At 45.7% G+C, this 14,234-nt stretch overlaps 1 protein-coding gene across 4 annotated transcripts in view; it reads left to right on the top strand.

Moving 5' to 3' along the window:
* The window catches only part of st3gal5 (ST3 beta-galactoside alpha-2,3-sialyltransferase 5), a 113,224-nt gene that overhangs the window by 67,624 nt on the left and 31,366 nt on the right, over positions 1–14,234 (top strand). For 3 of the 4 annotated variants that reach the window (XM_078553801.1, XM_078553791.1, XM_078553809.1), the window contains one exon: positions 13,165–13,508. The exons of the other annotated variant lie outside the window; for it this stretch is intronic. In XM_078553801.1, the coding sequence (XP_078409927.1) occupies positions 13,165–13,508 (344 nt within the window). The remainder of the gene's footprint in view (positions 1–13,164; positions 13,509–14,234) is intronic. 4 annotated transcript variants of the gene reach the window in all.

The raw sequence follows: 14,234 nt of genomic DNA, 5'->3' as shown, positions 1-14,234 counted from the left end.
TGCATAAAAACTATAAACCAGAGAGGTTTGAACGCTGATCACTGTGGGACAGTTTTGGCAGCACCAGCATTTGATGTCTTCCTTTCATAAACCATGAATTAAACCAACCTAATACTTTGACAAAGTGGTTGCCCATGTAATAGATGGTAATGTTAAATAAGGTGAACTGCATTTTTGAAATCTAGATGCATGACATCCAATGAAGTCAAAAAAAAAAGAAATCCAGTAAACTGATCAGACATGAGCTGTTCCTTTGCTGGCTCTGTATCATTAGAATCTGTACTTGAAGAAGGTCTTTTGAGCAACCCCATGTCAAATTTTCAAATATTAAAATTTGCAACCAGCAATGAAAGCCTCCCCCTCTGACCTTAAGATGAGGCCTCCAACAACCGTAACCATCTTTCTTTGTCCTAGGTATGGTGTCAACCAGTGGAGTTTTCTCCCGATTCCCATTGACTTAAATTTTGCCAGGTCCCCTTGATGCCACACTCAGTCAAATGCTGCCTTGATGTCAAGGGCAGTCATTCTTATCTTGCCATTGGAACTCTTTTGTCCATGTTTGAACCAAGTCTGTTATGAGGTTGGGAGCAGAGTGGCCTTGGCAGAACCCAAACTGAGCATCAGTGAGCAGGTTATTGATTTGTAAGTGCTGCTTGACTGTTGATGACACCTTCTTTGTTTTTTATGCTCTTATCTATATCCTTTTGCAGACTGTATCCTGCTGACAGCTTTCTTTGTATCATCAGCAAATGTGATCTACTGGTGTTGGTGTAGGTGGTCGCCATTTTGAAATGTGGAAAAAAAAACATAACACCAATAATTCAAATTAAATCAATGTGACATGCTATTGAGTTAATAATTCTACAAGCAGATCTTTTAATCACAATCAAAATATTTTAAAAACCGTCAAATTCTTCATCCTCCTTTATCCTCCTGAAACAAAGGGCAGAATCACCCTTGGCGGCGGGCATCATGGTGGGCGGGGGAAGAATTCGACATAAGGGGTGGAAATCAGTCTCACGCTAGTGAAATCACAGTGGGATCACCTGGACCGCGAATCCTGTTGGAAGCCAACGTGAACATGATTTGCATTCCACTAAAGGGATGCAAATTAAGTTCTGACTGGAATTGTTCCTCCCACGCATGATTTACCGTTACTGTGGCAGGAAAACACGCCAACCCAGAACATATCTGGGCAGAATGACGTGCGGAAGTCTGGACTTACCTTTAGGACCTTGCTCAGATCGGGGACATCTAAGGAGATGATGATGCTGGAGCCCTACAGCTATCATTCCCTGGAAGAACACGTGCATTGCATGCTGGGTGGATCCTCATGCACATGGCTCCACCGCGAAGCAGCTCTCAGAAGGTGGGAAGACTCTGTTGATGCTTTGGGCTTGCCGCTGAACATCATGGCCTTGGCCGTGGGCTGCTAAGGACGATTGGCGAAGTGGGGGAAGAGGAAGGTTTAGGTGGGAGTGGAAGGTGTACCGGTGGGGGAGGGGGTGAGGATAGGGTGGGTGGGGGGAGCAATTTGTCGGGGTGAATTTGGGGGTGGGGGGGAGAAACAAAGGTGTCGATGGGGGGTGGAATGAGGTTGGGACAGGGGTAGAAGGTGTCTGGGGAGAGGAGGGTGAAATGGGAGAGAATGCTGCAAGTGGGGAGATAGTTGTAAGGGAGGGAGTTTGGGGGGGAAGACGTCTGGCAGAGGAGGAAGGTGCCTGGGGGTAGGAGGAAGGGATTCTGAGAAGGGAAGGTGTTTCAGGGGGGGAGAGGAGGGAGTAAGGGTGGACCTGCAAGGGAGGGGTCTGTGGAGTCAATGCCTCCTGGGGAGTGATCTGAGGGTGGGCGTGGCAGGAGGGAATGGTGAGTGCGAAAGGGGGCAGAGAGCCAGTCGGGTGGGAGGGTGAGGGTGCGTCTGTAACGGTAGAAGGGGCAGAGAGGGTGGTTGGTGGGGACACTGAAGCTAGACACGGACCGTGAAAATGGGAAGGAAGTGGTTGGGGAGGTCAATGTGGATAGGGATAGGGTTCTCCAGGAGATAGGGAACGTGCACATTCACCTGGACATCCTGGAAAGAAAAGTGATTGGGCTGGTAGGTGACGGTGGGGAGATGAAGGGTGATGCCAGGGGGGGGTCCACAGTGATGGGGAAGGGACATAGATAACTAGGGGAGCAGAAAGGATGGGAGGAGCTAATCAAGAACTTTACCATGACCATATTTGTCAAATCAAAAGTGAGCAGAGCCTCGTGATGGCCGAGCGCAGGTGCTGCATGAGAGTGCAGTCAGTGGGTGGGTGGAGATGCAGGTCAGCTCAGATGGACAACTGAATAAGAACCCCAGCAGGCAGCATTGAAAATGCTCGGGACATTGAGATTGTGTGATGGATGAAGGCTCCACATGCATGGGAGAGTGCTTGCACGAGGCTCAGAAAGGCCCTGCCACACAGACACTTCTCCCTCCAGAATTGCAAGTTGTCCGGCTGTGTGCAACTGAACTGCAAGGGGAGGACTCATGAAGCTTGTCGATGAAGCTGAAAGACAGCATTACACATTTTTCAGTAAAAGTGAATATATTTTCAGATTATAAAGTGACAACGTGTTCACCTGTGTAACTAGTTGTGATCAGAATTTCTTAACTTTTCTCAGCCCACCACTCTTCTAGGTTCTGCCCTGGCATCCACAGCAGGGGTGGGGACAGCCTATGTAATTGTTGGCCCTGTTACCTCTAATGACTCCGGCGTGTATCCTCTAGAGAGCTGAGGCCTTGAGGACCCCAGCTTGCTTTAGCTGCCCTCCTGTGGGCCAGCTGCTCCCTCTGTGGTGACAGAGGATGAGGTTGAGAGGGGTCACAGGTTAAGGGGGCTTGGTGGGAGAGGACAGCCTCTGCATTTCCTGAGTGGTTAACCAAGGGTGCCCAGCTATCTCTCTTCCTCCCTTCGGGTGCCTGAGGGACCCAGCCTGACTCTGAGGGGAAGGAGCACCTGGAGGGACATCGAGGTGCCCTGTTTCCCCCTTACATTGCCACTGCAGGAACTCGCCCGTGGCTTCCGCGATGGAGTGCAGCTCTGTGTGCACCTGTGTTCTGCTGGACTAGGGTCTCCATGGGGTCTGCCACCCTTCCCATGGCGATCTCCATATGCGCACATGTGCACCACTTCAGAGAGCAGGGACTCGCACTCCTTCCAACAGCTCTGTTCCAGCAGTGATGTCCCCCTGCTTTCTGCTGACTCTCCATGATGAGTTGGAAGGCTGAATCCAGAGGCTTGTCACCTGACTTGGACCTCACAAATGCCCCTTGCCCAGCAGTCTTCCAAGTGCCGGGGATATCGCTTGAACCTGCCTGTTGCTGCGGATAAGTGTTCTTGTGGCGAACTCCAGATTGTGAACCCAGTCCTGCTCTAGATCTAGATCCCACCAAGGTATTTGTTGCTGCGCTGGTAGAGGGTGTGGGTAAGCGCTGTGACAGGTATTCAACGCTGCTGCCCTCAGTGTCCTTATCTGAGGTGCTCTCGACCCTGGGGTCGAGGTCAAGTTTGCCCGAGTGCGATGTGTCAGATATACCTAGGACACCGAGTGGAGATTATTAGTGCTTGGCAGCTGCGTTGAACACACAACAGTGGACTCAGTAGCGTTGAGAGAGGAATGATGTGGTGCATGAACCTCACGTGGGTGTTTGCCACTGACCTGACCATTGCCACAGGAATGGTCCATGTCCTCACCAGCCAGCTCCAATACGCGACTTTCGAACAGAGTGAGATCTTGATGTCCGACAAGCTTCCATAGTATCAAGAAGACGTCCTAGGGATGCGTCAGCCAATCGGGGGCTCCACTTTTCTCGGCGTTTAGGGCCATATCTTCACTGGAGTAATCCTGGGCTGCAAGCATTGAGAGTTGTTTGCACGGTTGCAGTTTAAATATGGCACCTGGCGTGAGGAAGCAGTGAGATAATGGCGTGGTGGGCAAATTGGAGGCTGCCCGCCAGCGATCTGGCGTGTTTCCCGTGAATGCATTATTAATGAGGCGGGACACACTGGGAAGGGGGCGACACAGCCGCCACCGCAATTAGTTCAAATCTGGGACGATTCCGCCCAAAGATTTCATCAAATTAATTCTTAGCCACTTCGGCTATGGATTATCGTAAGAATCCCACTCTGGATCAGATTTTGCGCACTCTATTTCAGAATTATCCCTCCACAACAAATCATCTTCCTGTCCATTCATTGAATTGGATTGTCTGCATTTTTTTTGCACGCTCAGATGACAAGTTTGGGCATTATATCATTCCATGATTTAATGATGAAAACACACGAAGCATCAAGCGGGGCAGCATAGATATTTCATCTCTTTGTGAAGATTTTTTTCTCTATTGGCCATCCACTTATTCTATTCGACGTGAACATGATCCTTGAATGGCTTATTGAGGCACATGTCCAAGGGTTGAACTATGGATATTAGACTCCCCCTTTGCTTCCCCCAGGTATAACTGTAATTTAGGTGTTATTTCTTCACAAGCATCTCTTGATCTCATCAGTTATAAGGGACCTGAACATGTCCATGCTAATATGTTGTGTTCTTTGCATAGTCCGCTAGGGTGCCTTTTCCACATATTATCGACCCACAACTTTACTCTGTCCTTGTCCATGATAACAGTTAGATGGATATGCACAGAAACCCCTACAGGGAAGTTGATTTTCAGCCTAATCTTATCTTTGAAAATTACCATAGGCTTCAATTTAGTTCCTTTGGCTGTGCAGGCTTTTACCACCATGAGTTGTCTTGTTTTTTGCCTGTGGTTTTTGCCAGAACAGTTTTTGAACATATCCATTCACAGTTGGGCTACTCGGCATATCAAGATTCATGTGTTTCATCCATGCTGCTGATGAGACATAATAGGTGCTCATTTTGTTTTGCTCTCTGTTGGTGAATCGCTGAAAATTAATCATTTTGGTATCGAGGTCTTTTGGTTGTCTGAGTGATTTTGGTCTTCTGTCGCAACACTAGTTGTTTTTGTTCCATTAAGCGACTACGTAGCTAGATGCTCTGAAATCTTTGGACTCTGGGTTTGATTTGACCCACTTAGGCGTATATATGTGCATTGCATTTCTGGTGATGATGTAACCGTATTGACGATTTTAGAAGACCCTTTCTGGTACATGCTTCATGATCAGGGCAGTGGCTGGCCCCTGTTCTCGTGTTTTTCATCAACGCCTAATTCTTTTGCTGCAGCACAGTTATTTAATGAGTTAGCAAATATTATGACTTTTAGCCTGAAACAGCTTTGTACTACTATCTTTTTTGCCGGAGGACCCACTTCCATTCATCACTTGCCATGTGTGGTCTGCTCTGTATGGGCATGTCCCATGCATCTTCTTGGCAACCTGACCCATATTGCCTGTTTGATCTCATGTACCGACTTAAGGTGAGTAAAACATGCATTTCGGAGGTCAAAACCTGAGGTTGACTCCTAATGTGAGTATGGGATGTCTTAGCAAAAAGGGGGTTGACTTGTATGCCTAGTTTGGGTGTAAACATTTTGGTGCTGAAAAAATGGTGTTGACTTATACTCCACAGCCTATGGTATGTCAATTGTGACTTGGTTAGTTGCGCCCATGTGATTGAGTAAGAAAGTTGTGTGATCGAGTCCCGTAAAAACTCGAACGTTAAAATCTAGGCTGATACTGCAGTGGAGCTGAGTGCTGCACCGTGAGGTGCTGTAAAAGATTCTATGGCACTAGCTTGAAGAAGAGAGTTATACCTGGTGTCCTTCCAATAGTTATCCTGCAATCAACAGCATGAAAACAGATTATCTGTTATTATCACATTGCTGTTTGTGGGATCTTGTTGCACCCAAACTGGCTATCAGATTATCTGCATTACAAACGTGACTACACTTTGAAAGTACTTCATTGGCTGTACGTCGCTTTGGGATCCCTGAGGCCATGGAAGGCCCCATATAAGTAGAAGTCATATTAATGGAGATGGAGATAGTCTTTGTGTTGGCGAGATTGCGAAGTTGGAAGCACAGCTCAGACTCAAAAAGGATGTCATCACTGCAAAATTAGCTGCAGTCTGATTCAGTGACTGGCAGGGTATAGATTTCAGAGGTGACAATGTGTTTAGTAAGTTTGAAGAGGAAAGAGAGGGTGCAATAGACCTATGGTCTGCAATGCCAGCAGGGTTTGAGAGTGGGTTTTGAGAGGAGGGGGAAATAAGTGGGGAGGAGTATCTGAGGGACCATTCACAATGCCGATCAGTTAAGCGAGGAAAGAAATTGGGTCAGCAGTTTAGTGGCAATAGTGTGGAAAAAAATGTCAGGAATTGGGTCTCATGAACAAGATGAGTCCTGAGAGGCAGTGAGAGGAAATGGAAGAGAAACCAGACTTGAGTTCAGGGTTAGGCCAGTTGAGACATGAGGCAGGTTTTCCTTTGTTGAAGGCTTTGTGGCTGAATGGATGAGCTAATTTTTAATGTTTTAAGCCAACAAGCTTGAACTTGAAGGTGAGGGAGCAGGGGAAAGGGTTTAAGGAGACAGTTGGTTGTGGAGTAAAGTAGTTGATATCTTTGCTTTTCCTGATGATCCTGCAGTAGAACCATAGAAACGTTACAGCACAGAAGGAGGCCATTCGGCCCATCTTGTCCATGCTAGCCCGAGGACACCTAGGCGCCCTTTCTAATCCCACCTTCCTGCACCCGGCCCATAGCCCTGCAGCTTACAGCACTTTAGGTGCAGATCCAGGTACTTTTTAAGAGTTTAAAGTTTCTGCCTCTACCACCATCTTGGGCAGTGAATTCCAGACACCCACTACCCTCTGTGTGTAAAAAAAAAATTCTTCCTCATGTCCCCTCTACACCTTCTGCCACTTATCTTGAATCTATGTCCCCTGGTTCTAGAATTCTCCATCAAGGGAAACAATTTTATCCTGTCCACTCTATCCCCCTCATAATTTTGTACACCTCAATTAAGTCACCTAAAATACATTGTAAACTGCTTGAGGATCCCCATAAAATCAGGAGTTTAGTATTTGAACTGAGTGCTGGAAAGTGAATAGTTACTAGAAGCTTTCAAACATTGCATACAGCCTTTTAAGCAATTAAGTCATAAACTCATACTTTAGGCACTTGGATAAGAAATTGGCTAAGTGACAGGAAACAGAGAGTAGTGATAAATGGTTGGTTTTCAGATTAGAGGAAGGATTGTAGTAGAGTTCCTCTGGGGTCAGTGTTGGGATCCTTGCTCTTCCTGATATATATTAATGACCTAGACTGTGGTGTGCAGGGCACGATTTCGCAATTTGCAGATGAAACGCAGATTGGAAATGTTGCCAACTGTGATGGGGATAGTCTGGAACTCCAAAAGGACATAGACATGTTGGTGGATTGGGCAGACAAGTGGCAGGTGAAGTTAGATGTAGAGAAGTGTGAGGTGATTCATTTTGGCAGGAAAGATATGGTAAGACTGCATAAAATAAACGGAGAGCCTCTAAAGGAGGTGCAGAACAGAGGGACCTCGGTGCATAAGTACATAGGTCATTGAAGATGGCAGGGCATGTTGAGGGATTTATATATATATATATATATATATATATATATATATATAAAAATAAATAAAGCATATAGTATCTTAGGTTTTATTAATAGGAGCATTGAGTACAAAAGTAAGGTAATTTGTGTATCTGGTGACTGATGGCTAAATCAATTGCGCACTGGGTAGGTTCAACTCTATGCCCCTTAGGCATATGAGCATTTAGCTGCACGTTCACAAGTGGCAGCTGCAGCACTGAGGTAGAGCAATATTCTGTAACAAGGTAGACTAAGGGACCTTTTGCAGTGTAAAGTGTTCTGGCTTACGATGAACTGGTGAGTTTCTGCACCAGATTCAACCTGAATTTTATTTTTTGACTGGTGTTGATTACATGAGGCCACTTGTAGAGATATATTAAATAAATTTATTAATTATCAGAATTCATAATTTGCAACACTTTATTAATTCATAGAATTGATCGTTGCTGGCTATGCCAGCATTTATTGCCCAAACTTAATTGCCCTTGAGAAGGTGCTGGTGAACTGGCATCTTGAACCACTGCAGTCCATGTGCTATTGGTACATCCACAGTGATTTTGGGAAGGGAGTTCCAGGTTTTTGACCGTGATGACGAAGGAATGGCGATATAGTTCCAAGCCAAGATGTCATGACTTGCAAAACTTTGCAGGTGGTGGTGTTTCCTTGTGCCTGTTGCCCTTGTTTTTCTAGATGGTAGTGTTTGTGAATTTGGAGGTATTGTTGAAGAAGTATTGGTGAGTTGCTGCAGTATATCTTGTGCTCACCGGTGCCACTGCACTGGTGGTGGAAGGGGTTAATGTTTAAGCTGGTGGATAGGGTGCTGATCAAACTGGCTGCTTTGTCCTGGACGTTGTCAAGCTTATTGAGTGTTGTTGGAGCTACACTCATCCAGGCAAGTTGAGAATATTCCATCATGTTCCTGACCAGTGCCTTGTAGATGGTAGACAGGCTTTGATGAGTTGGGAGATGGGTTACTCGCTGCAGAATTCCCAATCTCTGACCTGCTCTTGTAGCCGCTGTGTTTATATGGCCGGTTCAATTAGGTTTCTCAGGGAAGTGATGGCGTAGTGGTAAGGTCGCTGGACGAGTAATCCAGAGACCCAGCGTAATGTTCTGGGGACCCGGGTTCAATTCCGGCACGGCAGATGGTGAAATTTCAATTCAATAAAATTCTGGAATTAAAAGTCTAATGTTGACCATGATAGCATTGTTGATTGTCACAAAAACCCATCTGGTTCACTCATGTCATTTAGGGAAGGAAATGTGCCATCCTTACCTATATGTGACCCCAGACCAACTGCAATTTGGTTGACTCTTAAATGGCCTCCGAAATGGCCTAGCAAGCTTCTCAGTTTTATCAAACTGCTACAACGTCTCAAAAAAGGAATGAAACTGGGGTCTGACATTCCTCATGGAATCATATCTTACAGATAATGTCACAGACACTGCCATCATCATCCCATGGTATGCCCTGTCCCCCCGGCAGGACAGACAGCAGAGGTGGCAGAACAGTGGTACACAGTCGGGAAGGCGTGGCTCTGGGAGTTCTCAACGTTGACTCCTTACCCCATGAAGTCTCATGGCATCAGGTCAAACATGGGCAAGGAAACCTTCTGCTGATTACCATGCACCGCCCTCCTTCAGCTGATGAATCAGTGCACCTCCATGTTGAACATCACTTGGAGGAAGCACCGAGGGTGGCAAGGGTGCAGAATGTACTCTGGGTGGGGTACTTCAATGTCCATCACCAAGAGTGGCTCGGTAGCACTACTACTGACTGAGCTGGCCAAGTTCTAAAGGACATAGCTGCTAGACTGGGTCTGCCGCAGGTACTGAGGGAACCAATAAGAGGGAAAAACATACTTGACCTCATCCCCACCAACCTGCCTGTCGCAGATGCATCTGTCCATGACAGTATGGGTAGGTGTGACCACCACGCAGCTGTTGTGGAGACGAAGTCCCGGCTTCACGCTGAGGATACCCTCCATCGTGTTGTGTGGCACTATCACCATGTTAAATGGGATAGGTTTCAAACAGATCGAGCAACTCATGGCTGGGCATCCATGAGGCGCTGCGGGCCATCAGCAGCAGCAGAATTATATCGAACATAATCTGTAACCTCCATGGCTTGACATATTCCCCACTCTACCATTACCACCAAGCCAGGGGATCAACCCTGGTTCAATGAAGAGTGCAGGAGGGTTTGACAGCACCAGGCATACCTAAAAATGAGGAGTCAACCTGGTGAAGCTATAACACAGGACTGCTTGCATGCCAAAAGCATAAGCAACAAGTGATAGAGCTAAGCAATCACACAACCAAAGGATCAGATCCAAGCTCTGCAGTCCTGTAATATCCAGTTGTGAATGGTAGAGGACAATTAAACAACTCACAGGAGGAGGAGGCTCCACAAATATCCCCACCCTCAAAGATGGGGGAGCCCAGCACATCAGTGCAAAAGATAAGGTTGAAGCATTTGCTACAATCTTCAGCCAGAAGTGCCGAGTGGACGATCCATCTCGGCCTCCTCCAGAGGTCCCCAGCATCACAGATACCAAGCCTTCAGCCAATTCAATTCACTCCACGTGATATCAAGAAACGGCTGAAGGCACTGGATAGCGCAAATTCTGTGGGCCCTGACAATATTCCGGCAATAGTACTTGTGCTCCAGAACTTGCCGTGACCCTAGCCAAGCTGTTCTGGTACAGCTACAACACTGGCATCTACCTGGCTATGTGGAAAATTGCCCAGGTATGTCCTGTACTCAAAAAAAAAAACAGGACAAATCCAACCCGGCCAATTACCGCCCTATCAGTTTACTTTCCATCATCCGTAAAATAATGGAAGGGGTCATCAACAGTGCTATCAAGCGGCACTTGCTTAGCAATAACCTGCTCACTGACACCTAGTTTGTGTTCCTCCAGGGTCACTCAGTTCCTGACCTCGTTACAGCCTTGGTTCAAACATGGACAAAAGAGCTGAATTTGTGAGGTGAGTGTGACTGCCCTTGACATCAAGGCCTCATTTGACTGAGTGTGGCATAAAGGAACCCTCGCAAAACTGGAGTAAATGGGAGTCGAGGAAAACGCTCCGCTGGCTGGAGTCCTACCTAGCTCAAAGGAAGATGATTGTGGTTGTTGGAGGTTAGTCATCTCAGCTCCAGGACATCACTGCAGGATTTCCTCAGGGTAGTGTCCTTGGCCCAACCATCTTCAGCTCCTTCATCAGTGACCTTCCTTCCATCATAAGGTCAGAAGTGGGGATGTTCGCTGATGATTGCACAATGTTCACCATTCGCGACTCCTCAGATACTGAGGCAGTCCATGTCCAAATGCAGCAAGATCTGGACAATATCCAGGCTTGGCCCGACAAGTGGCAAGTAACATTCACATCACACAAGTGCCAGGCAATGACCATCTCGAACAAGAGATAATCTGACCATTGCCCCTTGAGGTTCAGTGGTATTAGCATCACCAAATCCCCCACTGTTAACATCCTGGTGTTATCATTGAACAGAAACTGAACTGGACTAGCCATATAAATGCTGTGGCTACAAGAGCAGGTCAGAGGCTAGGGATCCTGCGACGAGTAACTTGTCTCCGGACTCTCCAAAGCCTGTCTATCACCAACAAGGCACAAGTCAGGAATGTGATGGAATACTCCTCACTTGCCTGGATGAGTGCAGCTCCCACAACACTCAAGGTACATGACGTCATCTAGGACAAAGCAGCCCGCTTGATTGGTACCACATTCGCAAACATTCACCCCGTCCACCACCAACATGCAGTAGCAGCATTGTGTACCATCTATAAGATGCACTGCAGGATCTCAAGTTTTGGCAGCACCTTCCAAATCCATAACCGCTATCATCTAGAAGGACAAGGTCAGTGGATAGACGGGAACACCACCACCTGGAAGTTCCCCTCCAAGTCACTCACCATCCTGACTTGGAAATATATTGCCATTCCTTCACTGTCTCTGGGTCAAAACCCTGGAGCTCCTTTCCTAACCGCACTGTGGGTGTACCTACACCACAGGGACTGCAGTGGTTGAAGAAGGCAGCTCACCACCATCTTCTCAAGGGCAACTAGGGATGGGCAATAAATGCTGGTACAGCCAGCGAAGCCCACATGCTGTGAATGAATCATTAAAAAAAAAATGTTGGCACCCAAGATGTTGATAGTGGGGGATTCAGCGATGGTAATGTTGTTGAACATTAAGGGGAGATGGTTAGATTCTCTCTCTTTGGAGATAGTCATTCCCTGGCACTTCTGTAGCACGAATGTTACATGCCATTTTTCTGCCCTAGCTTGAATGTTGTTCAGGTCTTGCTTCATATAGGCACGGACTGATTCAACACCTGAGGCGATGCAAATGGTACATTGTGCAATCGTTAATGAGCATTCCCACCTCCACCTTATGATGGAGGGACCATCATTGATGAAGCAGCTGAAATGGTTGGGCCTAGGACATTACTCTGAGGAACTCCTGCAGCAGTGTCCTGGGGCTGAGATGATTGCTTCTGGTGAAACCCAAGCTAAGCTGGTTCTTGCTGAGTAAGTGCCGTTTAACAGCACTGTCAATAACATCTTCCATCTTTGCTGGTGATTGAGAGACTAATGGGGTGGTAATTGGCCAGGTTGGATCTGTCTTTTTTTTGGACTGGACATACCTGGCAATTTTCCACATTGCTGGGTAGATGCCAGTGTTGTAACTGTAATGGACTGGCTTGGCTAGGGGCATGGCAAGCTCTGGAGCACAAGCCTACGTTCTCTTGGGGAACAAAAACCCCAAGTGAATTGTGGTCCAGCTGACGACAAGTTGAAGTTAGTGTTAGATTAAAGAAGGCTTTTAATTTTGTCAAAAAAAGACCAGTGAACCAGAGAGCCATAAAAAAGTTACAACACAGAAGGAGGCCTTTCCGCCCATCTTGTCCATGCCAGCCCGTGAACCTCCAGGTGCCCTTTCTAATCCCACCTTCCTGCAGCTTACAGCACTTAAGGTGTAGATCCAGGTACTTTTTAAAACAGTTTAGTGTTTCTGCCTCTACCACCAACTTGGGCAGCAAATTCCAGACACCCACTACCCTCTGCGTAAAAAATTCTTCCTCACGTCCCCCCTACACCTTCTGCCACTTATCTTGAATCTGTCCCGTGGGAATTGGGAAAATTTTATAATTGAAGATAACTAAATTGATGAAGAGTAAAGAAATTGAGTAAACTAACAAGAAACATGAAAACAGATTGTAAAAGCTTCTGTAGCTATGTAAAAAAGAAGAGATTTGATAAAGCAAATGTGGGTCCTTCAGAGGCAGAGTCAGGAGAAATTATAATGGAGAATACTTTATGCCTGTCTTCACAGTAGAAGACACAAAAACATTCTGAAAAGTTTGGGGAACCAAGGATCAGGAACTTGGGAAATCAGTATTAGTAAAGAAATGGTACTGAAGAAATTAATAGGACTTAAAGTTAACAAATCCACTGCACCTAATGGCCTGCATCTTATTAAATGGTGAAGCAGGCTCATATAGCCGAATTTCCTACTCCTGTTCCAATTTCTGGTGTTATATTAATTATATTTGTTTTCTTTCCCTTTTTACAGAATGCACAGATATATGCTTCGAAAGTGTTAGGGCAAAAATGCCGGGAGTCCTTTGTTCAGCAAAATATGGCTACTTTGTTTCCTCACAAATATGACAGCAACATACGTCCTTTCCTGGAGAGAAATTCCGTTTTACGTAGCTCTGTATTCAAGTATAACACACCATTTGGTTTTAAAGCACACCAGAAAAGTTTTAACCAACTCATTGATCTTATGCCTTCGGTATCATTGCCAGAAGAAATAGAAAGAAAACCCTGTAAGCGCTGTATTGTCTTGGGAAGTGGTGGAATACTACGAGGGCTAGGTCTTGGACCCTATTTGAATAAATTTGATGTTATCATCAGGTACAGAATATTTGTGTACAATGATTCTATTTCTACAAGAGAACATTGCTCAAATAACTTGTGATGCTTTAAAAGTATTTGTTTTTGTTTGAATGTCTGTCTGTCTAAATGTAATATCACAAGTTTTTTTCAATGAAATGAAAATTAAAAAGTTTAATTCAAATATTTTTAATAGTGATAACTAACTCTTCAAAGATATGTTCTGTATGATCGTGTGATTTTAAAATATAGCCTGGCATCCCAGGAAGCTGATTGCGGTAGTAGAGAGTTTCCTACAGGTGAACTTAAGCATTTGATGAGAATATCATGTAGCTATCACAGATTAGGTGATGTTGCCTTTCAGCTTCAAGTACCAGCTACCAAGGTGTGTTTTTCCCATCATAACATAAGAAATAAGAGCAGGAATTCGCCCCTTAGAGCCTGCTACATTGTTCAGTCAGATTGTGGCTGATTTTCTACCTCACCTGCACTTAGCCACATTATCCCCAATATCCTTTGATAACCCTAGTATCTAAAATACTACTGATTTCTGACTTGAATGTATTCGTTGAGCATTTGCGGTTCACTTTGAGTGAATCCTTTGAAGATATTTCTTATCTCTGTCCTAAATGGCCCACACCTTATTCTGAAACTGTGACCACTAGTTCTAAGCTCCCTAGCTAGAGAAAATATATTCCCATTCTGTCAAGCCCCTTAAGAATTTTGTTTCATTGAGATTACTTCTAC

This window comes from Cetorhinus maximus, chromosome 1 (assembly GCF_964194155.1).
Source record: "Cetorhinus maximus chromosome 1, sCetMax3.hap1.1, whole genome shotgun sequence".
Taxonomy (NCBI): Eukaryota; Metazoa; Chordata; class Chondrichthyes; order Lamniformes; family Cetorhinidae; genus Cetorhinus; species Cetorhinus maximus.
The sequence above is the reverse complement of the archived record's forward strand: the minus strand, read 5'-3'. Positions and strand labels throughout refer to the sequence as shown.